The 26548-nt window shown below is 42.0% G+C and overlaps 1 protein-coding gene across 7 annotated transcripts in view; it reads right to left on the bottom strand.

Annotated features, from left to right (window-relative positions):
• Window positions 1–639: 639 nt before the first annotated feature.
• The window catches only part of FARP1 (FERM, ARH/RhoGEF and pleckstrin domain protein 1), a 198320-nt gene continuing 172411 nt past the window's right edge, over window positions 640–26548 (bottom strand). For 5 of the 7 annotated variants that reach the window (XM_079306832.1, XM_079306829.1, XM_079306833.1 and 2 more), the window contains exons 17-27: window positions 18646–18727; window positions 15760–15997; window positions 13655–13785; window positions 10564–10632; window positions 8733–8822; window positions 7586–7668; window positions 7147–7259; window positions 6491–6654; window positions 3967–4074; window positions 3195–3346; window positions 640–2202 (exon numbers count right to left, since the gene is read on the bottom strand). In XM_079306832.1, coding sequence (XP_079162958.1) covers window positions 2121–2202; window positions 3195–3346; window positions 3967–4074; window positions 6491–6654; window positions 7147–7259; window positions 7586–7668; window positions 8733–8822; window positions 10564–10632; window positions 13655–13785; window positions 15760–15997; window positions 18646–18727 — 1312 coding nt within the window. In that variant the 3' untranslated portion in view covers window positions 640–2120. Of the gene's footprint in view, window positions 2203–3194; window positions 3347–3966; window positions 4075–4985; window positions 5123–6490; window positions 6655–7146; window positions 7260–7585; window positions 7669–8732; window positions 8823–10563; window positions 10633–13654; window positions 13786–15759; window positions 15998–18645; window positions 18728–26548 lie in introns of those variants that run through there. The other 2 variants (XM_079306834.1, XR_013774386.1) reach the window with 2 other exon arrangements.

The raw sequence follows: 26548 nt of genomic DNA on the forward strand, positions 1-26548 counted from the left end.
CAGGGCCCTGTCTTGTGAGGCACTATTTTACCACTCAATAATAATTATTTTTGGCAGGACCAGATCTGTAGCCTTTTACTTCATAGCAACATCAGGTGCTGTTGCTTTTTCAGCATTGTTTTCCCAGACCAGTAAGGCTGTAGCTGAATTGTTGCTCATCATCATATGCTGTGGTATTTCCTCTTCTCCTCACTACACAGATCACTGCTCCATTCCTGGTCAGTCCTGAAGCACTGGAATTCCTGTATGTTTCTACAGGGCAGTGTCAGGCTTGGAATGGACAAGGCAGTGGGACCTGCAGCTGGGAAAATAGGCTTCAGATTTTCCAAGTTTGTCCTTCAGCACTTCCTAGCCAGAGGCAATGCTCCAGGGTAGGTGTCATTATTGCACTGGTACTGAGAGCCAGGGGCAATAGCTGAGGAAAAGAGCAACTGCAGAACTCTTCCTGCCCAGAGGGCTGAAGGTCTCCATGCAGCTGAAGGAAATGCTCTGAAAAGTTTCCCTTTGTCAGGGTGTGCTTGGATTTGGCCATGGGGACTGCTGCTTGTCCTGAGGGGTTGGAGCCCATCCTCATGTTGGACAGAGGTGTGTTTGGGGTCGGCGGTAACAGAAAGAAGGTTTACTGTCTCAAAACAGGCATATGTACAATGGTGGTGTGAGGTATTTTATTCCCTTTTGTTGTGAGCAAAGCTGTAAGAAGCCATTTTACACATTGCACACAGACAAGCCATTAACAAAGCGAGCAGCTGGATGAAGAAAAAGCAGGGATAAACTTCCCCAGCTTCATTTCCCAGACTGACCTTCAGGCCCCCTCCGCTTAGCACCGTGCTTCCTCCAAGGCCTGTAGTGGGGATGGGTGTTACCAGCACATCAAACTTCTGCTAATGGAAGTTTTACATCACCCTACTGACAGTGTTTCCTAAAACATGAGGGAAAGCATCTAAGCCTTGTAGGTACAGTGCCACCAACCTTTTCAACCAGCTTATCCAAAATGTGGTGCCAGCTGATGTTAAAGCCAGGCACACAAAACGGGTTAATTCTGCTGCAGGTTGTGTAAGTCTGTCTGCCTGAGCCCCAGGGGAGAGACTGAAATTGCAACAATAAACTGGAAGTCAATTTGGGATGTGTAGCAAGCAGGATGAAAACTTGGGGCTTCAGTAGTACTCCCCAGCTTGGAGCAATTTAGTTACCAAACACTACAAATGCATCATGAACAGCTGCGGTTCTTGTAGCATACAGGTTTTCTTTCAAGTTTGTAAAACAAACAGCAGAATGTCACCACAGCCTTTAATTTCTTCTTGTACATAACCATTCACAGTACATTAACAGCCCAAATAATATTGCACTGGATTATTTTAAAAGTTTTTTGTCTTGCAAGTAGTACTCACTTTTCAAAGCCAACAGATGAGCAATTTGGTCAACTTACACCAAGAAAATGGTTGGATAAGAACCCTATACTTTATTTATACCACATGGATTTGTGACCTCAAAGGGAAATGAGAATGAGCTGTAAACTGTTTCCTTGTTAAACATAGAAAATTAGTAAAATGTTGCTGATTAAATGTAGAAAGACTGGGAAAAAAAGCATGAAATCTGAAAGTTATTCCTGTTAGACTGCTTGCTGTATATATAATTATATTCTATACTGTGAAAATTCATCTACCTTTAAAAGCCCAGCAGTCTACAGATTAACATGGTAAAAAAAAATAATATATTTTTATGAAAAGAGAAGAAAATAGTGTTTGCCTCAGAGGAGAAAGTTTTCAGATTTCAGTCATCTGGGAGTTCTTTTAGGTGCAATCTTTGAGGCAACAAAATGTCTTTTGGCATTTGGCACTCTAATAAGGACAATATTTTAATACTGGCACAAGCTAAAAACAGCACAGAATGACAAAATACAAGACATGAAATGAACCGCAGCCACTGGGATGATGGTAAGATAGTTTGTATATACGGAGAACAGGTTTGCTGAGGAATTGTCAAAGTTTCTGCAAAACCATACTTATTCTCTTCTTTTACCAAAGTGTAAGTTTTCCTAAACTTGGAGGGAGAAAAAGTTTCAAACGTCCTCTAGAAAATCAGCAGCTGCTGGACAATCAACACGGCGGCTTGTTCAGCCGTCAATAGGCGTGAGGCTCTTTGTGACTCAGAGCTCGAGTGCGCGAGGCAGAGCTGGTGGCACTTCGGATCACTTCCATCCATCTGACAGGAGGCACGAGGAGAGACAAACAAAAGAAAGGTCAATTCCAAGGGCACGATTTCTTGACAGATATGGCCTGTGCTAGTGGCTGTAGTTTGATTTTCAGTGCCTGCAGGAGCATCCTCGTGCTTCACCCCTAAATCTGTCTATCAACTGCCAAAACTGTAAGGCGGTTTAGAGAGAACAGAGAGCAAGTATGGGACCCAAAACTTGTGAAGTTAGTAGCGGTTTTACTTGCTCTGCAGACATCAAATATCTTTTTTTTTCTGAGTGGTACAAGCAATGAGCAATTGAGACCAACCATTCTTAATCTGAGAGCAAAAAAGAATGTACTTTAGCTGCAATTTCTGCTTATTTTTCCTAGAAATGATAAAGACATTTTGGGTTTTTATTTTATCACCACTTTCCCACAATTTGCCTTGTTTATAGTTTTGGACTGACATGGCTAGATGTTAAGAACATGATTTTTGACATGTTCATGCTTCATATAAAGAGCTAAATTGGTTCCCTGTATGAATAATCACAAAGCGCAAATTAAGTAGTGCCTTTTCCCTGACTCTCTATCTATGTATCTGAAGTTCAGTGGGAGGTATAAAAATTACATGGTGAAGTAGCATAAATATGTAGTAAGAACAGCTGCTTCTATAAAAACGGGGGTTTCATTTCAGGTGTGGATTTTTCATGCAGTTGTACTAGAGGAAGCAAAACTATTCTGAATAGCTACTGTGGTGACTTGTTTTTGCAGTAATTCCAGGTTTTGCAGTAATTACTATTACAGCTTCAATATCATCACAACCAATCACTTCATTTTTGCACTATCAGGTTTAAAATTTCTTCTATAATTGTAAAAGGTCCTTTCTCCAGTTGTGCTGGAGAAAGCTGGAACCACTTCCCTGTATTACTGAACCAACTTAATAAACCTCGCATCTACTAACCTCTGGAAGAATGCTCCTGGAATTTAACAAAAATTTTCTCTCACAGAAAACAAACTTACCTTTCAAAGGTGTATTCACTTTCAGCCCTGAAGTAGTACACATGGGATTTGAAATGTAGTTTGAACACATAATCTTTGTGAATGTTTTCAGATTCAGAAGGAAGGGTGAGTGAATATCCCAATAAAGGAAGGCTGGCTAAAGGATGATTGTCCTGAAAAGATATGATGGAAATTGCTGTGAGATCAAATGCCCTTAAATAAAGAAAACACAGAAGTAAATGGAAAGCAAATGCACACTTATTTAAAGATCACTGTTTCTACACGTGTGCAGAAAAATACCAGATTTATACAATTGCAATAAAATTAATTGTCTGGTAATTTCAGTTGGTCATCTTTGCAGACCCTTTGCATAAGGATCTGCTGCAGGCTGATCCTATCAGTATTTCCTTGAAGGAAAGTTTGCTAATACCTTGGAATTTCACTACTTTCAAACTGATAAACATAAAACTCCATCATTTGCCATTGGCAGGGCACCACCGAGATTCATCCTTGGCTTGCAAACTCCAACTCCTTTAGAGCTGTGCTGGCCACCCAGCAGGCTCACTGCTAAAGTCCTTTTACTGCATGGCAAATGATTTCTTTCTCCTTCTTAGGTGTAGAATGTCCTCCAATTGCTTCCTAAATCATTAAGATTTCTGTAACAGTGAAAGCACAAAGTAGCAACTCAAGTTACCTTGTGCTTATGCCCTGCTCAAACAGACTCAGAAATCCAACAGACTCTAAACAGAAGTCCCTATCTTCTCCAGCCACTCACACTTGCCCAGTCGGTTACCTGGTGCGATTTATAGAAGAACATGCAGAAGTTGGTGAACACCACCCACAGCTTCTGCCACCCGTTGCTGTTTTTGAATTTTCTTAGGAGATTTCCAGATAGCTGATTCTGAAACAGATCAAAAGCGGCCAAATAAAACAGTGGAAGGTGCCTGCAGTTTTTTATTTAAAAAAAAATTATTTGCTTTTATCTGGTTTTATGTGACCTGATTGTTAAAGAAAATGCTTTGATTGACGGGATCTACTTTTCTTCTGCTGAGCAGTACTTAATGTAATGTATTTTTTCGTTTGCAGCTGGGTACTTCCAAAAACTCAAAGCTACTACACAAATTGTTTTATCAACTGAGGTGGCTTTCAGCAATCTGTTACTAAACCTCAGCCTTGTTAATCCTACTCTCTTCTTTTAGAATGATACTTAAATAGAATGAAAACAGAAAGTCTGACATGAATTTGTGATGTAAAGGAAAATTATGACATACTTTAGAATTGCAGAGGTCTCCGTACCCAGGGAGTTCACATGGTACTTTTCAAAGATTTCAAAAAGAAGAATTGTTAACCTTATTTTTATCTGGATTTTGGATAGTTTAACATAAAGGAGGAGACAGCCATAACCAGTACATATACTTAATGGCTGGTTGAAGCAACTGCTCTTCACATAGTGAAGGTGGAAAGCCAAGCATCATTGTTCCTTTTCTCAGTGAATTATTAATGACTTCCCATTCCTTGTTGACTGTGAGGGCTCTTGCCTGGATCACAATAGCTGTTTACATCATTCTCTTTATCTGTTTACATCATTCTCTTTATCTAATGCAGAAGCTAATAACTTTGTCTGTGAAGTTTAATAGTCAAAATCTGGGGTTCCTGGTGAAGCTATTACAAATGAAGTGTTCTTAAAAAGTTCTGTTTTCACCAGCCTTGCATATGCATTAAAGCTTTTCCTTTAAATCATCCTGTTCTCTGATATCTGGACTACTGCCTCCTTGCCCTAAGTTACAGGTGTACTCCTTAATTTTCTGTTACCTCATTACTCTGGAGGATATCATAAAAGGACAGGCTTTGCATTCGGTACCAGCAGACATATGAAATGGAAACAGGCCGCTGATCACTGATCAGTCCAGCAGGAAGGGAGGAACAGTCACTGACAGAGAGAGGATCTTCTACCACGAGAGAGACAGAGAGGAGGGAGAGACACAAAGAAATAAACGATAATGCTGAAGTGAGAGGCACCGACAGGATGAGGTGAGCATGAGTGAGACCTGCCACGCAGGGAGCAGCAGTGGAGCTGGAGATGCTTTCACAGAACAATGCACAGCTCCAGGGTGTGCTTGGTCTTCACTGCTTGGGGTTTGTTTGAAGCACAGAAAGGAACAAAAATGAGCAACAATGAGCACTGATCTCAGACCTAGTTAGATTCGCCTAACTAAATGTTTTAATCATTAGAATGAGTCACTGGTGTAAGTTTTATAGCTATTTATAACAAGCCCTCTGCTTTAGGGAAAAATACAAGACCTTGTCCTGTGCTGAACTATTGAAGGGTGTGAAGAATGGAAAATCCCACCTACGTGGGACTGAAACGAGTCTCTACAGTCAGCATTTTTTAGTTTGGAATAATTTTGTCATGGTTCAGCAACAAGCTCACCTCCTGTTTAAAAACAGAGGCAGTTATACAACCTATGAATATGTTTGTCCTTGCATCACTATGTTCAGTATCTCTTCTCTAGAGCAATGGTAGCTTGATGTCTGAGGGCTGTCACTCGAGTACAAATCCACTCAGCTTTAAGATTCCTTTTTCCATTTTCATAGAGCATGAGTTTCCATTTGCTGAGGGATGTGATAAAGTATGCAGAGCTCCTTGGACTCTCTTTGGTGAAGGAAGAACACCTCAGCAGGCTTACCACCTCATCCTAAAACCTACAATGAGCTAGGAGTCTTTCATATCAATCTTTGAAAAGACAATGTCTGCACCTCGGCTGTTGAGTACAGAATTAACAAATGTTTATCAAATTGGCTTAGCTGTGATCAGAGGGGTAAAAAAGGGGGTTTATTTTGAGGTGGAAAATGCAAATAAAGAAAAAGCAGATGAGACTGAGCAATGAGACAAGGTTCCAGAAAAGATGGCTAGGTAAAGAAAGTAAGTTAGTAATATACATAATTAAAACTCTGGCTGCAGCAGCTAAAGACAATATCCTTTCCGCTCGAGCAACGACTTAATGCCTCTAACTGAAAGCATTAAGACAGTTTGAACTGCTTTACATTTTAAAGGGCATCAGCTTTTTTTTGACAGTTGTTTCTAAGGAAATTACTGCTGTAACTGATTTTACAGAGGTGCACTACAGGAGCAGATCTGTGCTTCCTCAGTGACGGTTTATGCCGTCATTTGACAACATGGGGGGCGGTTCAATAAGCGTGCCTGAAACCTCCCCAGGAGGAGACAAGGGAACAGCGCTCTTGTTAAGGAGCAAAAAGGAAATTGTCATTCAAAAGCGAGCCTGGAGCTGCAGTTCAGGTGGTTCTGAGGCAGATACCTCCACAGCAATACTAAAGTCGATCATTGAAACACTGGTATTTCTGTGCCAGCAGACGTGCACCGTAGTGTTGCCACGGTGTGGTGACTGACGCTCGAGTGAGGTGCGGGATGCACTGAGGTCGTCCTCAGATTCCTGGTCTACAGTAGTTTCATCAGGAGACTCTATGAAATGCAGGGAAAAAGCATCTTTCTTCCTCTATGCAACATATATAATTGGAAAAATTAAACAAATCAATTCTGTCTGCAGTATTGTGAACTAAGTTTAAAACACTGTTTTAGAAATAATTTTTTGCAGGTTTCAAATAGATTGCTATATTTTATATAATTGATTTACTTGTTTCTGTAAATGTTAGAATTAGAGGCTAACTACCATGCTTTGTTGGTGTTTTTCCTTCCAAGGACAGACACTGCCCAAAAAGTTCCTGGAATCATTATGCTTAAGTCACTTCTCTATTCAATGAAACTTTCTGCTAACACCAACAAGAACATTAAAATGGCACATATATCAATATATCAATACATATACATGTATATAAATCAATTTCAAATGTCTCAGTTTGATCTGTGGCCAGCACTTTTCACCACTTTGCCTAGAAGCAACCACCAATCATACTGACAAAAGTGAATAAAACCTACTCTCTGGCATGTACTTACTATTGTCAGGTGGGCTGCTTGCCAGTAACTCTGGGGCAGGGCCACTGCTTTTCTCTGCCAGGTCTATTGCCATCTGGATGTCCTCAGTCCATTTGTCCATTTCAGCGCGGGTACTAACAATGAAAATTCAGGTTTTACTCACTTTCATACAGGCTGAAATCAAACTCTAAGAAACAGACACAAGCTGAGCTTACTTTTAACTGAAATAAATAAATTCAGACATTTTCTCCTGATAATTTTGTCTTGTTTCCAGCTTGTGTAATTGCCACTCTATTGTGTCTCATCCACATTTTTCTTAACAAGTTGCTTTCACAAAAATATTACACCTTTGAGAAGATTGTTTTAGGAGTAAATACAAACAAAATGATGCCTCTCTGTCCCACTGTGACAGCTGCAGAGAAATACAATTCACATGTGGACTTTGTCTCCAATGAATTACCTTGCAGCAACAACAATGGACTGGTGTTGACCTCGTAGTGTCAGACAGTGGGGAACTCCCCATTCCTCCTCACTTTCCTCCATCTGAGAGAGAGATAAGAGGCCAAATGTAGTCAAATAGCAGGAAGTACATATTTCTTAAGGTGAAACAGTGAACTGAATGAGCTCATACCATTGGGGAAAATAAAACTAGGAGAAATGCTCACAAACAAATTTAAACAAATTACGTATTGAGGAAAAAAACAGTTCCTTGCAAGTTGGAAGAGCAGTAAGTTAGTTCTGCAATAATGTCTTGAACCAAAAGCATGGCTTTGTCTGTTTTGTGTCAAAGAAAACAGTGGTATTTTATCAGAAGAGTGATTTACTGCACAAAATGCTGGGAGTGCTCTGGAAAATGTAGCACAGCACAGTTCTGCTGAGAGCAAGTCCAGGCCAAATGGCCATCAACAACTGAGTAGATCCCTTGAAATGCTAGATAAAACTTGAAACCTTGCAAGGGTTTAGACAAAATCAGTTGCTATAGTAGTTACAATTTAACTCAATTCTCAGGCGAACAGTATAGAATCAATACAAACCAGTGGGAAGTTCCATTGAAAATAATGGAGGCATTGAAAGTGTTTTGAAATCAGCAAAAATATTTTGAAACAATACAAGAAGATGTAAATAGGTGCTATTGGCTTGAAATGGCTGTTTTCCAGAAGAATTGCAACGAGAGCTCCAAATGACATTTTGCTGCCAGATTCCCACTACTTTGGCTTTAAGATATAAACATCATATATAAACATGAAATGCATTTTTTATAGAAATTAGATTGTCAATACTGTTTACTTGTCTTATGTGTATTTTTAATGAACTGGTGATTAATTACTTGTAAGAAACATGGTCAAATTAATGGCTGAAAAGAAACAAAGAACCCATCTCCAGAAGAAGGAAGTGAGGAGGCATTGTGAGGAAGCAGCCCTCAAAAATGCCTTTTCACCCCTCACTTTTGCTGTGTGATCACCTCTGTGCAGAAGGCTGCAGGAACAGATGCTGAACCCAAGACAGATTTACCAACACCCCCCTTTGCTGCTGTTTTGCCCAGCAATTAAGATGGGACCACAACTGGCCACTTAAGCACAAATCCCTTAAGTTCTCACAATACTTACTGTCATGCCATACAGTGGAAGATGTCCGTGGACTTTAAACTGATTGGATGCAGTCAGGCCTCTACTTGTGTACAACAGGATATCATTAAACTAAAAAGCAAGGATAAGCATCATTAGGATGGTGTTGGTTGGCATGTATGTATGTGAAAAAAAATCAGAAGAGTGAATACAGGAAAGCTGAGTATTTATATGGCAATCCTAATGCATTAATCCAAAATATTGGCTTCCATAATATTCCATTATCTAAGGCTGCACTTTAAAGCCATGGAAGGTGAGTGATTCACCAGTATTTCTCATGCCTTGAGAAAAAAGGTAAGTAAACCTGCCCAAGAGGTGTGTCCAACTCAGGCCTTATAAACAGAGTGGCTGTCTTTTACTCCCCATTTTCAGAAGGAAGTTTTAAGGTAGATGGTTTTAGGTTAAAAATACCAAGGTGAAGAGGCTGAGCATCTCAATTTGTAGAGCCTCCTGCAGGTAACAACAGTGGCCTGAAGCACATCTAATTACTGCCTACATTTTTTGCCACAAAATGAAGAGTATATTTTCACTGGGCCACCTGGGTCAAAGGGTGTTCTTCTCAAACCAGATAGTTTCATCAAGAAAATCACACTCTGTGGTGTGAGACAGCTCTCACCACAGAGCTCTACAATGCAGAAACAGTAATTCATGAAGCTTTGTGGATCAGCCACTAGAGGGGGATTTAATTTTACCAATGATTGCATGTGTATTTGGAATCCCACAGTACTGACCTGAGATTTTACCTCCAAAGAGATTCTGGTGCTTAAGACAGATAGAAGACTTATTTGGCAGTGAAAGCAACTGACTTGTTCTCAGATTTTCAGTTTTTTATACAGGTATAATACCACAGCATCATCTAGAATCTAATGGTATGGAAGAAATTATGCACAGTATTCATCAGGCTTCCTCTTCAGTGCCTTTAAAGGCAGAGGATAATCCTGCTCAGGTAGATTTATCAGGTTATATCTTTGGCTCATTTGAAAGATTAAATGTCAAACACCTTGTAAAATCTAGCCCACTCACAAGCTTTTCTACACAGCCACTGCCTTCACCTTTTGCACACAAGAAGCCAAGGAAGCATTTTTCTGCCACACTGCACTGACTCTCTAGGGTTTTGTGTAGTGAAAAATCTGTGCACTCTGCTGGGCATCCCAAGGCCTCAGCAACAAGAGCACAACAGCAGGAACATGAGGAGCTTGGGAGCAAATCAGCTGGCTGGGAAGAGAAGAGAGGAGGAACTACCCAGTGGATCAGAGACTGAGTGGGTCACCATACTGTCAAAGTGGTGGGAGGAGACAAACATGCCTAGTGTAAAAGCCACAGAATGTATCTCCAAGTACAAGCAGGTCCATCAACATGCTGGGCACTCGTGTTGGAACTGGATGGTTCATGGAAAAAATTGGTTCTGTAATGTGTTGAGAGCATTATGTGAATTATTGTTCATATCACCAGGAGTCACTCTTTATCTTCTTTTCTGCATATGATCACTATCCCTGGTGCCACTTATCATTTTGCAATGACTCTGCTTTTATTTAAGACAAGGTGCAAGGAGGTATTATTTTATCATTATATTCACATTGTCATATGAAAAATAGTTTTATCTTTGTAAGAAGCAGTTAGGAAGGGAATATTGGATTTGAACAAAATTGTCAGTTCTTAACAACCAGCTGCACGGGTGATGTACAATGTCAATTTAAATACGGCTGTTTAAAAATACTTACTGTAATTCAAAATTCAAGTCTAACAGTTATATATCTAGAAGATGCCTAGAGTTACATTTCATTGTACAAAGAAAAATTGTTTTCTTGCTTACCAGAAAAAACATCCGTTGCTGTAAACCTTTTCCAGACAATTTACTCAGACTGCCCAGTCTAATAAACTCCTGTGGGAAACAAATACAAAACAAAAATGTATCTCCTGCAGAAATTATATGGTTTTAGCATATAAACAAAAATATGACTACTTGGTCATAAAAATGACTTGATTATCAGTTACCAAGACTTTTAATTTTATTAAATATGTTAGAAATCTAATTTATAGGATAACTCCTTTCTGTTTGTAACTATCTTTAGCATAAAATCCTTTCACTCATATTAAGAAAATTCAGCTAAGAAAATTGTCTTTACCTGGCATTAATTCCTTCAGACAGCTCCCTTTTTCAGTTTTTAATGAGTATTTTTCACACCATAAGTGACATAAAAACTAATGATATGTGTGTTCCTGGTTAGCCACTGGTAATCTTCTGAGGTGCATGTGGCATACACTGCTCTGATTCACTGCAATGTAAAACCAGCTACACGACTCAACATCACCATTAGCAGCAAAGAAAGACATTTGTCTGGCAGTGTGAGTTATCCCAGCACTATCCATGTCATATAAAACAGCACATTAATGCAGACCATAGTGTTTAAGAATGTTTAGGGATGGAAATATAGGAAAAACATCACATCTGAAACTTTCCAAATGCTGGATTTCCTGGGCTTACTGTGAACTGTGCAGTAACTCACCCTTATATTTCTCTGAAACCCATGAAAATACCATTTTTCAGTCACTCCCTCCAGCTTCTGCTAAGAGGCTTATATTTATTTATTTCAGTCTTTTTAAGGTCATTCTATTCATTATTGTGGATGTAAAAACCTATATGAAGCACCTAAATCACCTCCATTTTAGGAATAAACTGGCTCAGATCAACCTGCTCAGAGAAATGATCCAAACACCTTAGGCTTGTTTTGGTGTGTCCTATCCCCCCAGCTGCACTGCCTAAGGGCTGAAGGGCAGAAAAGTGGCCAGAGGTGGTTATCCCTATTCCACAGTAAGCTCATGGCACCAGAGAGGCCATTGGCAGCTGTTGTTGGCCAATATTAATGGTAATTAGCACCACATGGTCCCATCCCACAGTCCCTGGCAGGCTCAGCACCAGCATGGCCAGCAGTGGTGACCACCTGGATCCAGAGCTGCAGGTCACTGCCACCTGCAAGGACAGCCAGGCACAGGGGTTTTCATTCCAGCACAGGAACCAGCTCAGCAGCAGCAGACACTCTGCTCTGGGACAACCTGGGGTTACAGTGGCATTTGCCTCCCAGCCCTGCCTGCACCAGGGCAGGGACCTGGGTCAGAGCCAGAAGAACAGCAAAGGGCTGGAAGCAGCAACATCCTGGGCATGTGCCAGAGGGTGGTGGCCAATGCTTCTTGACTTGGCAGGCAAACAACTTCTGCCTCCCATCTGCCTTCTCCTTGAACCTCCTAGGACAGGAAGACTGCTCAGACTTTAAATAGACTAGGGTAGCAGGAACACCCGATGACAGCATTTAATTTCATGTGATAGAGAGATGCAGGGGCTGTGAAACATCCCGAGGGACTTGCCAAGGATGTGAACAGTCTGTGGATCACTAGAAAGAAACATGAGCTGTGGCAGCTGCTTGGAGACAGGGAAGAAGTAAAGGGAGGGAGTGTGGAACAGCCACAAATCCAGAAATACATGTGCTCAGCACTGCCTTCCCAATGGCACATCAACTTCAAACCCAGCCTCAAGTTCTGGTTTTGTGTATTAGACACAAAAGTCAAGGGAGTGGGGAGAAAACTACTTCAGCAACAGACAGCTCTCAAGTTTGCACACACACAAACGTGTGCCCAAGAAAATAAAAAGGCTACAAATATTACACTGTGGCTCATTTGTTCTGAAATGAGCCTTTGATTTTAAAAACATTTTAAGTATGAAAGAGATGTTGGTATTCTTATAGCACAATCAAAAGTGTTGACTTAAGGCAACACAGTCTCAAAAATTATTGCCCAATGTTACAAGTAGACTGAAGAGACTGTTCCTCCCCAGGGCCATGAGTTTCAAAGCAAGGCATGGTGAAAGGGCTGAAGTTGCTCCAGCACAAATGCCTTACTTGCCTTTAATCTGTCAAACTCTAGCATCAAGGGCTGGGAAAAGAAAATAAGGGCAGCATGAAATGTGCAACTGCTCAAGCTCTGAATGCTGTGAAAGATACTATATTTTTACTGCCTCTGTTGTAAAAGATGTTTGGAATTGCCTAAAACTGTCCAAATCTATACAAAAGACAGAACTTTAAAAGTCATTAAAAGGTAATAAAGATGATTTACTTTTCCTGCTTTAAAGGTGCTGTTTTTTATGGTGTGGTGGTGGCTTTGGCTGAGGTAGAATTAATTTCTTCACCATAGTTGGTATGGGGCTGTATCTTGGATTTGTGCTGGGCACAAGTAGCTGAAGACAGGGTTGATAATAAAGAGATGTTTTTATTATTGCTGAGCAGGGCTTACAAAGCCAAGGCCTTTTCTGCTTTTCTTACTGCCACACTGGTGAGGGAGTTGGAGGTGCATGTGAAGTTGGGAGGAGTCACAGCCAGGACAGGTGACTCAAACTGACCAAAGGGATATTCCAGACCATGTGGCATCATGCTCACTATGTGAAGTGGGAGAAGAAGGAAGGGGGAAACATTTGAAGTGATGGTGTTTATCTTCCCAAGTGCCCATTACACGTGATAGGCCCTGCTATTCTGGATGGCTCAACACCTGTCAGCCCATGGGAGAAGTGAATTAATTCCTTGTTTTGCTTTGCTTGTGTGCATGGCTTCAGCTTTCTCTGTTAAACTCTCTTTACTTCAAACCATGAGTTCTCTTGCTTGCTTTTACCCTTCCAGTTCTCTACCTGGTCCTGCTGTTTGGACAGTAAGCAAGCAGCTGTGTGGGTCTAGGCTGCTGGCTGGAGTTAAATCATAACATTTGGCATTACTGTGTTTACATCTGAGAGTTTTTGGTGACAGCAAAAGGTTCAGATGAGGAAAGGCAATTTCACACGTGTCCCTAATAAAGAGGTTTTGAAAACATACCTAATGATTTGAAATTGTATCAAATCTTAATCACAACTCTGTTATACTCACCCTTCCAGGGATCACCAGATTGTCCATGCCTATCAAGTCTTTCTTCAGTTCATGCAGCTTCTGGAAGTTCTCCATCTTTATCATATTGCCATGGAGCTGAGCCACCATTTCAGAAATCTCAGCCAAAGCAGCTAGATGGACAAATCCATAAAGTGCTTATTAAAAATTTACAAGAATGTTCAAAAAGAAATATGTTTTTTGTCAGCAGTACCCATCTCATGAACCTTCTTGTGCTACTCTTCTCCTCTACAGCATAAAGCTACTCAGGCAGACTAAAACCCACACAAACTCTGGACACCATCTTATACAATGGAAGGGGGGAGTGTTGTGATGAAGAGACAGTCTATTTCCCAAAAATTTGCTCTGTTTTAGCTACAGGAACTTTGCAAGAAGAGTTTGGTCAATCCAGAGCACCAATGAATGGATTCTCATAAAGGACTTGAATTCCTACAACTCGGATTAATCTAGGGATGTTATTTATGCTTGACAAAAATGCATTTCCCCTCCCTGCTTGCAGTACACTGGGTCAGGTTTGTATTTGAAAACAGCAGGAAATGGCAGTGTCACTTATTGTGTCATTTCAGGTGGTGAACACCTTGGGGTTTGTCCTCAGTCCCATCAATGGGAACAACTAAAGGGCTGCATGTCATTGAGTGACATCACAGCTCTCCCTCATTCTCTCCAAAGACACCACCAACTCCTTGTGCCATCATGTCTGGGAGCACCAGCCTTGATACACCTGGCTGGGTGGGCAGTTTCTGAATGGGCCAAAGACATTGGCTGACTTCAGTGCCAGAAGAGCACCTTCAGCCATTTGTGTTAAAAAACAGTCATGTGAACAGAAACAGTGGTTCCATATTCCTTCTTACATTATTGCTCAGTTCACAGTTTACCCACCTGCTAGTGGGAGACTTATGCTCTTTTCTGGGATTGAATTCCCATTTCTTTGGGCTTCCTTTAGACTCTGACCTTTAAAAAAATCTGCAAACACCTTAATAAGAAAGTGATGGGGCTTCTAAGTCACACTGTCGTCATGTTCTCTTATTTTCATCTGTGAAACCTATGCTTGTATCCATTTCAAAACTGAAGCAGAAATCAGACTGCTACACTCTCTAGGGAGAGGAGAATGGACACTCCATCCTCATCCTCTAGCTTTGGCTGAAAGAAATGCAGGCACTACTCACTGCCTTCTTTGAGGTCAGTCAGGGAGCAGCAACATTTGGGCCACCACCTGTGTCACACAGCACTCCAGTGTCACAGGTGTCAGTGGCATTTCTTACTGCCACAGGCCAGGATAGCTCTGTGTTCTGTGCACTGCCTGCTCTGGGTCCCATCCCACAGCACCTGGGGGAGCTCAGCTCACATGTTATGCCTGGGAGCAGCTGTGCTGAGCACTGCTCCCTGCCCAAGCTCTTCCACAGATCTGCACCAATGCTGTACAGATAATGGAGCTTTCCTTAAACACACACAGCTTACAGCAGGTGTGGGGGATGGGCACAGGGAGGAAGGAGAACAAACCATCAGAAAGAAATGGCAGGCAGCGAGTTCAGGCTACAGGAGGGCAATTTCTTCATGTATGAAAAAAAAAGCAACCCCAAATCCAAAACCAACCCATGCTGGCTGCTTTTAGCTTCTGAGAAAAATCACAGAAATGATAACAGAGCAAAGTGTATTCTTAAAAAAGAAAACAAATAACACTGAAAGACATAATAACAGCAGCCCTGCTGGGTCAGACCAAGGGTTCACCTGGGCTAGTATTTTGTGTTATTAGAGGATCTCCAGGGAAACTAGGAACAACACAAGCACATATGGTATGTTCCCTGTACTCTCTCCCAACCTCCCAACTGTTTTCAGTTCAAGAGACTTCCTGAACCTGCTGTCATTTCTGTGTGTTTAATAACCCCCAGCAGAATTATCTTCCAAGTACCTGCCCAGACCGTGGCATAATCCTACTGTTCATGGTGTTCTGAGTGTAAATTTTGCAGCTCAATCCTCTTTTGAAGTAGGCTTAAAAAATAAAGATTTTTTTTTTCTCCAGCCATACACCTCTAATGGATTTGGACACCATGCCCCAGCTGCAGGAACTGACGTCTTTTCTCTCTTACCTCTTGAATCCCTGAAGTCTATGTTGCTTGGATGGTAGTGCTTGCAAAGCCTCTCCATTATCTGCTTGTAGTGCATAAGCCTGTGTAAAGGTCTGAGGAGGAAGGTATTGAGAGGCAAGTAGCAGACTTTCTGTAGCTCAAAATCTCTGCAAAAGGTCTCCAGCTTGCGGGAGTTCTTGATCCCGTTCTCCAGCTCCATTAAAATCTCATTGTGCTTTCGCAGGTGAACTGTCAGTTGCTTTTATGCATGAAAGAAAAGAGGAGGCTCTTAACAATCACTGAGAGAAATGACTCAGCCTATACCTAATCCAATAACATACCCAACTAGCACAGCAGTGGGGATTTTGTAAACAAAATCACTGTGCAACACAATGGCTCTGATATTCACTTGCCAAGGAGAAAAGGCATTACTCATTTGAAGTAGACACCCCCATGCCTTCTGCATTCCCAGGAAAACTAAAGTACATAATTCAACAAAACTAATTCTCTTATCAGTGAGAAATCCAAAGGTAAGAAAACTACATGAACACAGCCCGTGCAAATAGGTGCAATGGAGACAGCCAAAAAATCTGAATGGGATTTTCTAAAAGGATGAAGGGATTTAGATGCCCCAATTTCCCTTAGGGGGTTTAGGGAGAACTGAGATGTAGGCAAATGGACTTGTGGCTTCTGCTCTCCTTTTATTAATGAGATGCTGCATCTCTTGGGAAACTCAACAAAACCAGAGGCATTTCCCAATAGAAATGGGTATGCTACAAGCCCTTCATCCTTGGACTACATCCTCCTCTCATTGGTGCAGTCTCTAAATAATCCCACTGGCAGCAGGGAAGCTGTACACCAGCAGTGAATGAGGTTTGCATGAAATACCTCACTCCATTTAGACCTCAGCATCACAGATACAATTCCCCCTTAAAACAAGCCACCAGTATTTTTTTAACAATTTACAGAGAATTAATTCTGTTTTGCAAAAGGTGAACTGGTTCTTCAGGATGTACAGAGCTTCTCTGAGCAGCCAACTAAAGTCTTCCAGTATATGGTAGAATATTAAGCAGCAGCAAAAAGAAACTACAAGCATAAATTTAATGGATTTGAGAAGACATTCTCTGGCTTAATCTGAAGTTTGTGCTTTTTTGACACATTTCCAGTCAACTCTCTCTCTCCTGTGATTTGTGACATGTTTACCAGAAACATACCTTCCCTAGAGCCAAGCTGCTTCCTCCACACACTGCATATTCATTTTACAAGTCTGTAACTCAGGAAAAGACACAGCAGACCCTCAGGACTGCTACAGAGGCTGCCCATTAATCGCTTGCTCTTAACTTCTTTTCTATTTTAATTAAATACATAGTGTCAGTTTGCAGATCTTTTAACAGGTCTCATGATAAAAAAGTACAGTTTTAACTGTACTTATTTCTGATTTTTGTGCAGATCTCTAACATTAAAATAGCTTTTGTCTCTTTACTCCACATATCAGTTGATCAGCTGATGCAGTTGTGGAGGATCTCAAAGCAAATGAAGTAAAACCCTTTAATGGGAAAGGTGAAAGCACATTGCCAGGTCTAAGTTACAGTGGGGACTGTACACTGCCTTTAGACTAGTGCCTCAGAAGGACCTGTAGGCAGCAAAGGACAGACAATTTAACGTTGCAAAATACCAAGAGCAGAGACAAAGTCTGTCTGAAGCTCTCTGGTATTCTAAAAACTGTTTGTGAAGAGCTGAATACTTCCTGAGAGCAGAGATGGAGCTAGAAAAGTCCTTTCTGCATTTCTTCCAACACATGTGAATTACATCTTGAAGGGAAAAAGCAGCTCCTGGCTAAGTACACTGCAGTAACTGCAGTAAGGCTGCCTCACTGGTGACAAGGCTGTGCTGGGGATGGTAAAAGGAGCTTTCTGTGTTCCCTTTTCCTATCTGCCTGTGCGTCACTCCACTTCCCTGCTCCTCTCTCTGTCCTTTGGAAAGAGAAACCGAGTCCTAGCAAACATCTCAGGAGAGCTGTGATGATTAAACTGCCCTTTCCTTCAGCCAAGGACTCAAGGCTGCTCCACTTACTAACTGCAGAATGCCCAAGTGGCCATCCCCAAGGAAAGATTTATTGAAGACTTTCCAAATCACTCTGAGATCCACGTGCTGGAGGTGAAATGCCATGTTTTGCCCCACACTGACCTGGATGTGCAGACACATTACAGTAAGGTGAGCTTACATCCACACTGTACAAATTTAGGGTTTTCACAGGCTCCTGTGCCTGCATTCCATGCTATTTTCTCAGTAACACAGAGCATTGAGAATACTGCTCTGGCCAGACCAAGAACAGTTGCAAAATCTGCTGAACATTATAACCTAGATTTATGGTTTATACATGTATTTTTACTTCTGGTTTTAAAGGCATTAGAGGCAATTATTCTCATGATACAAAAACCTTTCATCCAACTTGGCACTGTAGTGCACAAATACAAGTTTCCCAAATCAAATCAAATCAATATCCAGCTTATGTCCACTAATCCTGCAATGTCTTAACATGAATACTTGCATGAAAAAATAGGCAAATATTTTCAGCATTTAAAAAGTCTCTTCAGCCACACAAATTCCAATGCTCTGTCTTCTTATTTGAAGGAAAGAAGAACTGGATATAAATATCCCCCAACTTTTGTGTTTGCTGCTTCCGTTCTTAAGGGAGTGGAGGAAAGGGGCTGGACAACTTAAAATGAATTTGCAATTCTGCAGTCCCAGGGAAATCCACCAAATACTTGCTACATCACCAAAGGAATAGCATAAGCCTTGATTACAATGGGCAAAAACCAGCACAAGAGGCAACATCATATGCAAATGAAAGGCATGCTAATGTTAATCTGTGCCAAAGCTCAGCAGCTATGGGATCATTCCTACCTTCATACTCTGAATGTTCTTCAGCATAACATCTCCAATTCTTTGGTAATCTCCTTTAATGTGAGCATTAGAGCGGCCTTCCCTGTCAGCAAAGAAATGCCACACACTTCAGTCATGCAATAAAACTGCATAATCACTTATAAGCACTGAAACTCAAGAGCTCATTTACTTTAAAATCCTGACCCCCATACTGCTCTGCTCAGAAGTGAGTGAGGAATCTTCCTGACAGACATGCAATTCCCAGGTACAGTACACCCTTCACCCAGCCTGGCTTTCACTCCTAACAGAGAGGGCAGGCACTCAACAGAAGCATTAGACTTTTAAAGAAAATTGCTAGTGTTTCTGAACACACCAGAGAAGGCTGGAAATGGTTTGGGGAAAAAGAAGATAGCAGAGTCCCATGAGAATATGTGATCTTAGAGCAGAGGGTTAATTCTGTTCAGATACAATGACTGAGCCCCAGAGCAGGACCCAGGGGTGCTGCTCCTCTGAAAATCTTCCTGCTTGTGCAAGGCACAGTGGGGCAAAAAAAAACCAAAAAAAAAAAACAAAAAAACAAACAAACAAACAAAAAAAAAATCCATCCAGCATCTGGCTTTGACTCATAGGTGTTACATACTGGCAGGAATCTTTGTTCAGTATTTCATTTCTAGTACTACAAATGCAAAGTGCTGTCTCCCACCCAGCCAGCTGCACTTTGGTGAGTGCAGCATTTGGGAGAGACACAGCTCCTGATAAAAAAGATATTCCTGTATCAAAATCCATGTGTGAGACAGGCAAAGATACCACGCTCTGAGTGAAATCAAACACATGTTTTTGGAAAACACAGGAGGAAAAATCATGACTATAAGAACCTAACTGTTACAGATCTATTCCAACAAAGCCATGCTTTCAAAAGAAAATCACTAGGATTGTGTGGGGAGAAGCACTGTCCCCTTCCCCTTTCCAATTTTATCTTTCAACAAAGAGACTCCATTGATAAGCAAGGGATTACTCCATGTTCATTTGAATAACTCCCAGTTTCATAGGCTGTCTTTAATAATTTCCTATTGTGCTAACTCTCCCAGGCACTCACATGCCTATTTAGTCAAGGAAAACCAGTTCTCAACAAGATTCTTTAATGTCTTTTTTTTCTGAACCCAAAGGTTACACTGGGGCAGGACACTGGGTTGTGTCAGTGATAACTTTAGTAACCATCACTGTTTTGCAGTGTTTGCACTGGTTTTTAATGCTTTGCAATATAAACACTGCCATAGTCAAATTATGCCCAAGAAACGTCTAAACTGAAATAGCAGAAGTATGTAAGGACATCACAAGAGAACACTTTTCACATTATCTGAGGATAGAAGTACAATTTCTGTCTTCAGGAAGCCTCTGTCTGTCAAACCATCTCCACTCTATGCTGTTCCTCAATTCTCCCTTCCCCCATGTCCTACCCACCCAGCAGCTCTTCCCACTGAGATTTCCTCTGACAGGTTGTAAATAAAACCTTCCAGCCATTAAAGCTCTGCTCCAAGTGGTGCATATCAAAGTGCCCCTGACTGAAAACCACAACCATTTGAAGTCCCAGCAGTAACCCCACACTGGCAGGAAGCAAGGGAAAGCCACCCTCCACCCATGCAGCATCCCCTCCTCCCAAACAGTTCATGCTGGGCCTCCACACACAGGCTCAGAAATGCCAAAGCCAGATGAAATTGTGATGCTGCCAGCAATGGCATGCTATTCAGCAATTATCTCTATAAGAATTCCTGCTTTATGTGTTTTTCTCTCATTCTCTGGCACTGCCTGGATCCTTTTCCATGTGTCTACACTTGATTTAATCTAATGGACTTCAGCAGTTTTGTACCTTTCTGAATATGAAATGTATAGTTATCTTCTTACTGCCAAGATTAATATTAAGTACATCATTAGAGACTGTTTTTTCTAAACAGACACTGCTGTTCTGATCTGAGGGCTACAATACAGATTGGCCAGAATATACATTGCAAATGTCTTATCTACTAGCTAGCTCCTTGGAGGCTGAGCCTAAGCCTACCAAAGTCATAGTGAGTGCTTCCAACAGCCAGTAATTAGTGGGGTTGCTCATGCAACTGTCAGGTCCTTATTTCTTAAAAGCAGACCTGCTGGATCCCCTTCAGCACCACCAGCACTGACTGCTTGCACAGCATCTCACCCCATCAGTCACACACAAAGCATCAGGAATAGACCCCTTTCACTGGCATCAGCCACAGACTTGTAGGATTTTCAAAACTGACTCTGATCTTGGCAGAGTGACAGAGAGAAGGGGGTTCCCCAGAAGCAACAGCCTCTCTCCAGCTGTTGGCTGATCAGTGAAAAACTGAATGGTACCAGATCCCTCAGCCCAGACAGAGAGGACCTGTGCTGCACACAGATGCATTCTGCTGGAAGAAATAAACCCAGGCTTTTCTTAGGAGGAAATACAGAAATGTGATGGCTGTGTATTACTCCTTGTTCCAGCCAGTCTTTTTGCTTTACTTATTTATTTTTAGGCAAATAAATTTCGCTTTCCAGAGATATGATTTTCCCACTGGGGATGGTGCACAGGCATGTAGGCTGTGATGTGGACAGAGAGGCAGGGAAAGCTGAAACTGGACATGAGGGAACATGACAGCTTCCCTTCTGCCTCCTAAAACCCAACCTCCACTCTACCTCAGCTCCATGCTGGGACCCCAGAGCAAACCCTATGCTACACTGCCATCTTCCCCAGCTCCTCAACATGCAAAATCCCAAGAAAACAAGAAGAAACACCAAGAAAAGAGCATTCAAATACACAGAATATAAAAAGAAAACCCCACAACATATCAGATGATGTCTTACTGCTGCAACAGCCCAAAGCACAGGAGCAGAAAAGAGAGCTCTCCCTGTGGTGTATGTTTTGAATAACAACACTCAGCTTGCTGAGAGGGAAGAAGCTGCTCATTTGTTGTGCATCAATGGCTAAATTGTTCTTCTTACTCCTTGTTTTCACGGGTCACTGTTTGAACATGGTATCTATCTGCCAGTGACAAGGGACAAAGCTTAGGGCCTGGGGTCTCACAGCTTTTCATCAGGAGCTGATTTATGATGCCCATCTCCATAGAAGATGTAGGAGCAGCTTTCCCCACACATAATGTGCCCTTACTCTTCTGCCATTGTGGGGGAGGTCTAAAGCCACTGAAAATCCTGCTGAAAAATGAGGACATTATTGTATGATAAGGTCATTTCCCATTTTTATCCAAGCAGTTCCTTTCTTTTTAATAGCAAGAAAAGAGGAGACTGACTTATACCTGGTAAGAAACTCAGACACTGCCTTATATATATTAATCCAAACAGCCATCAGCTTGACTTACAGGGATTACACAAGCAGCCCTGTCAGATTTTCAAATTACATCAAGTTCTTGGTGTATATAATTGAAAAAATAATAGAAAGAAATCTCAAGTCAACCCATACCCTCAACCAGAAGGAACAGAAATTCGATGGGGATGGTGGAAAGGCAAAAAAGTAGAGAAAGATATCTCAATAAAGATTTTTTTTTTTAGGTAAACAGAGAAGTCTTTGATTGCAGCTCCTGAATTGCAGCCAAAGCAATAATAAATCAATTGTAACACAATGTGTAACCTTGTGTTACAAACTCAGGAACTCCCTCCTGAATAAGATAGCTGGTTCTTTGAACACCTAGAGACTTTGAAGTTTTTATGACTTTATTATTTATTAATGTTCTAATATTAAAAAATACCTTAAACATTCCCCTTAAAACTGCCTATTAAATAAGAGGAATGTTTTATAATTGGAAAAGAAGAGTCAACAAAAGCAAACACTCTTTCCTTGCTCACACCCTGGTGCTACACAGTGCCTCTTACTGCCCTGCCCATTACAGCTGCACTGGAGCTGGCCTTTCAGCAGTGAGTGCTGCACAACGTGCTGCTCAGAGCCTAAGGAACACACTGCTGAAGCCATCAGAGCTTCCCAGGGCCATACCAAGCCAGTGGAGGGTGTGCATACATTTAAAGACTTTGGGATGGCTACTCCTGCTGTGGGAGAAACCCAACCTACAGCAAACAGGCATCAGTAATGTTTTTAATCAGGAAGGGATCCAAGCAAGTAACACCACTGCATGAAAATATGCTGCAAATGGAACAGCCTCAGAGCTGCTCCTGGGCATATCCTGCCAGGACAGCCACAGAGATGGACACAACTTGGCTCTAACTCTAACAGATCCTGGATGTGCTGCTTCTCTCCCACGATTTCCAGTTAATTTGGGTGTAGCACAGCTCCATTCCCCAGAGGTACCCAACAGTGACTTCAGCAATGAAAACTATCCTCTCAAAACCAGCCCAGTGTGCTGGCACCAAATCCCCTCTCAATGTCCTGTCCCAGGAATCCACAGAGCATAACTCAGAAGTTTATACTGCAACACACACCTCATTTCTGCACACAGGACAAAGACACTTTTGAAAGTGTCCTCCTTGTGCCTCCTCTCAGACAGCAGAGCCAGCTGAACAGGCAGCCCTCTGCTTGTGAGAAGGCAGACAAGGACTGCTGCCTTGTTTATATCAACTGTCTATCAGGCTGCTCTTCTGAGCACAAGTATTTCTTCTCAAACAAAAAATGGTTAATAAATCTACATTTGGCTCATCTTCCTACACCTCCCTGAGTGCTTTTTCATTAGAGGTTTTCAATTTTGCTTCCACAAATCCTGACTGTGCCTTCTCCTTTCATATGCTAAGATTAAGAGCCTTTTTTTTTTTTTTTTTTTTTTTTTTTTTGCATATTACCAGCCACACATTCCCATCTGGTAACACTGAGCAGCAGCTTTCCTCAGAAAGATCTGAAAGTCAAACTAGCAGCTTCCCTGGGAGAAGATGAGTCTTCCTGCACTTCTGGGAAGTACATAACACCTCTCTTTCCTAGCACATGGATAAAGCCCAAAACACAGATTTGTAGTACCTGATGAGGGTTTCCTTGGGCAGAAACAGCTCTCCTGGCTTGCCCCAGCATTGCTTTCTATGCTCCTCAGTGGTCAGAAGAGGGGGATACTTATGGTTCTCTATTTGCCACTCTCTGTCATCATTTAAAGAAATCACAATGGAAACTTGGAATGCATTTAATGGGGTGTGTAAAGATGAGCTCAATTCTTTTGGATGGAAAATGGTGCTTGTGGTCCAAATGAATAGCCTATTAAAGAGCTGAAGTAAAAGGAGTAGAGCTTAATTGACTTCTCAGATTCAACTGCCCAGAAGCTGATGAAGTATGTCACACTCAGCCTGCACTGCCCACACCTCTTCCTCTTTGCCATAAAATCTCACTGGTCCTGGGCAACAGGAGCCAGCTTAAAGTCACTGACAGATGCCTCCCATATTTTGTCCCAGCAAGAAGGCTTGGGAACTCCTGGCCTTGCACCCAAAGCTTGCTGAGGAGCCCTGGCAGGCAGGACCAGCATTTGGATGCCCAAGTGCTGGATGCAGCTCTTCTGGCACTTGCTCACAGAACTGCCTGATGTGCATTGTTCCCTCTCCCACGCTGAGGCTGCTTCCTGCTCTTCTCCTTCTCTCCCTTCCTGTGGGAGAGGGCAAAGCACCATGCCTACCTGCATCCACCTGAAAGTGGTGAGCTTTTTCCTTTTGCTTTTACTTAGAGTTAGGGTTGAATACTTGAGAGATGGAGTTCTAGTTTGGACTTGGTTATTTGTTAAATTTTATTTATAGTACAGAGAATATTGCAACACTTCCAGCTATCAAGCCAAAAGTAAGCAAAAATGGAGATAGATCTAGCTAGTTACAAGGTCTTTTAAAGCCTAACTGTCCAATTAAAATCTAATATCTATATTTTTAATATTTTTGACCCGATAACTAAACACCTGTGACCTGCACTGCAGTATTGTCTATCCAACCAAAAACTACTACTTGAAATACTGAAAAAGAAGGAACAAGAAGGAAGAAAGAGACAATGCCCAAGAATGTCCACCTTGTCCCGCACCTATTACTAGATGCTAAAACCCTTAAACTCTAAACCCCTCACCATGTGATATTACACATTGATATTCAAGCTACACACTAGTGATTTTAACTCTATCACTCAAATTTGGAAGCCTTCTCCAAGGCCTCAGGTCAAAAACAGTGCTCTTTTGAGAGTCAGTGCCAGAAAGCACAGAAAGTTTAAAACTCCCAGGCTTTGGGATTCCAGCATCCACCAAAGGTCATCCTTCCCCTCCTGAAACCACACAGCCTCCAGTGAGGTATTTCACTGTCTCCCAGGAGCAGGGCCAGTCTCCAGAGCTCAGCACAGGTGGGGCAACTCAGAAGATTCTTGGGCTGCTTTATTGGCCCTGCAACAGCACAGGCAGGGCTGGAAACATGGCCCAAAGCCATGGTATCACTCAGCTTACAATGCTGTGCAATAAAACCACCAGAAATCTTCTCAGTTTCATGGCCAGAAAGAAACTCCGGCTGAGCAAAATGCACTGACTTCCTGTGCTCTGCAGATGGCTACTGGTGTCAGTATCAATCTGTGTTGTATTAAAAACTTTATCACTAGGCACTGGACCCCGAGATGTGCTGCTCTAGGAAATGCAGCCGTGAAGAGGAAAATGGGTGAACTGTGTAAAGAAACAGATCAGACCTGCCAGAATCTATAACCAGGTCAAAAGGATCCTGGCCCTTAAGATGTTCTGTAGCAAACAGCCTGCCCTTGACTGCAGATTCAAACACTTCAGAAGCCTTCAAGCAAGCCAGAAATGCTTTTAATAATGTACACAACCTGAGCTTCCTCCAGCCAAATACTAAAAGTCTACAGATCTTTCAACAAATTAAAAGCATGGAGACATCTAACAATTGTTATGTGCAATTCCCCCAAGCCTTGCTCTCCTCACAGCTCTTTTGCATCATCATCAGCTTCAATATGATCCAAAGCCTAAGAGAACAGGGAATGACCTCCTGTTAGATCTTCCAACATGCAGCATGAAGGTTTGAAACAAACCTTAGAGAACTGCACTTAAGTCTGTGCAGAGTGAGCAGGCTGAATTGCACTTTAAGTTGATAAACCCAGCATCCTACACACTAGGGGAACACAGATGACTGCTTGCAGGAGGCTCTCTCCCTCTCTCTCACAAGCTCCCACAGCACATGTGGGTAGCTAGGGGCTTCCAGCAGCTTGATGAAGTTCACAACCCTTTCATTCAAAGGCCTTTTGTAGGGCACCTGTCCTACACTGTCACCCTCTGACAAATGCAGAGCAAGCTTGTGTCTCAGGACAAGTGTCCCACCTTCCTCCCCCCACCCACCTGCCCAGAAATTTAAGACCTGACATGGAACAGTCAGATTTAAATGAGCTGGCTTGAATCCTGCCCACACCTGGCTGCAGCTGTGCCATCAGCTCAGCAGGCCCATGATTTGCTGGGCAGCTGGGAGCTGCTCTGAGGTGGGGAACACAGCCAGAGCCCACTGCCTTAAAAACACCTGGGGCCAAGAGAGGTACCATTCTGGCAGTGTGGACACTGAGCTAAGTGACCTTGACTATGCTGCTGGAAGGAACTCCCTACCACAGCTTCTTGTAGATGCTGAGAGGCTGTTTAATTTTGTCACTCACTGTTTAATTAAACACTAATCTCCATAGGATAGAGTTTATTGCTTGTGGCTTATCTCAGCATCTGTGGCATTATATAGAAACATCAACACCTCCAAAGTAATACCTGTCAGCAAGCCTGCCTCCCTTCCCAAGGCACATATTCAAATATTCCAGAACTTTAACAACAATCACTGTCTAGAACAGGGGCATTACAGTAAGTGCATCCAGGCTGTTGATCACAAACAATTCAGGAACGTGACTGCATTTCTGTCGAGTGATTCAGAGCAGCTGACAGAGAAATCCCAGTGGCTTTACACTGACTGTGGAAGGACATGCAAT

The sequence above is a fragment of the Erithacus rubecula genome (genome assembly GCF_903797595.1).
Source record: "Erithacus rubecula genome assembly, chromosome: 1".
NCBI lineage: Eukaryota > Metazoa > Chordata > Aves > Passeriformes > Muscicapidae > Erithacus > Erithacus rubecula.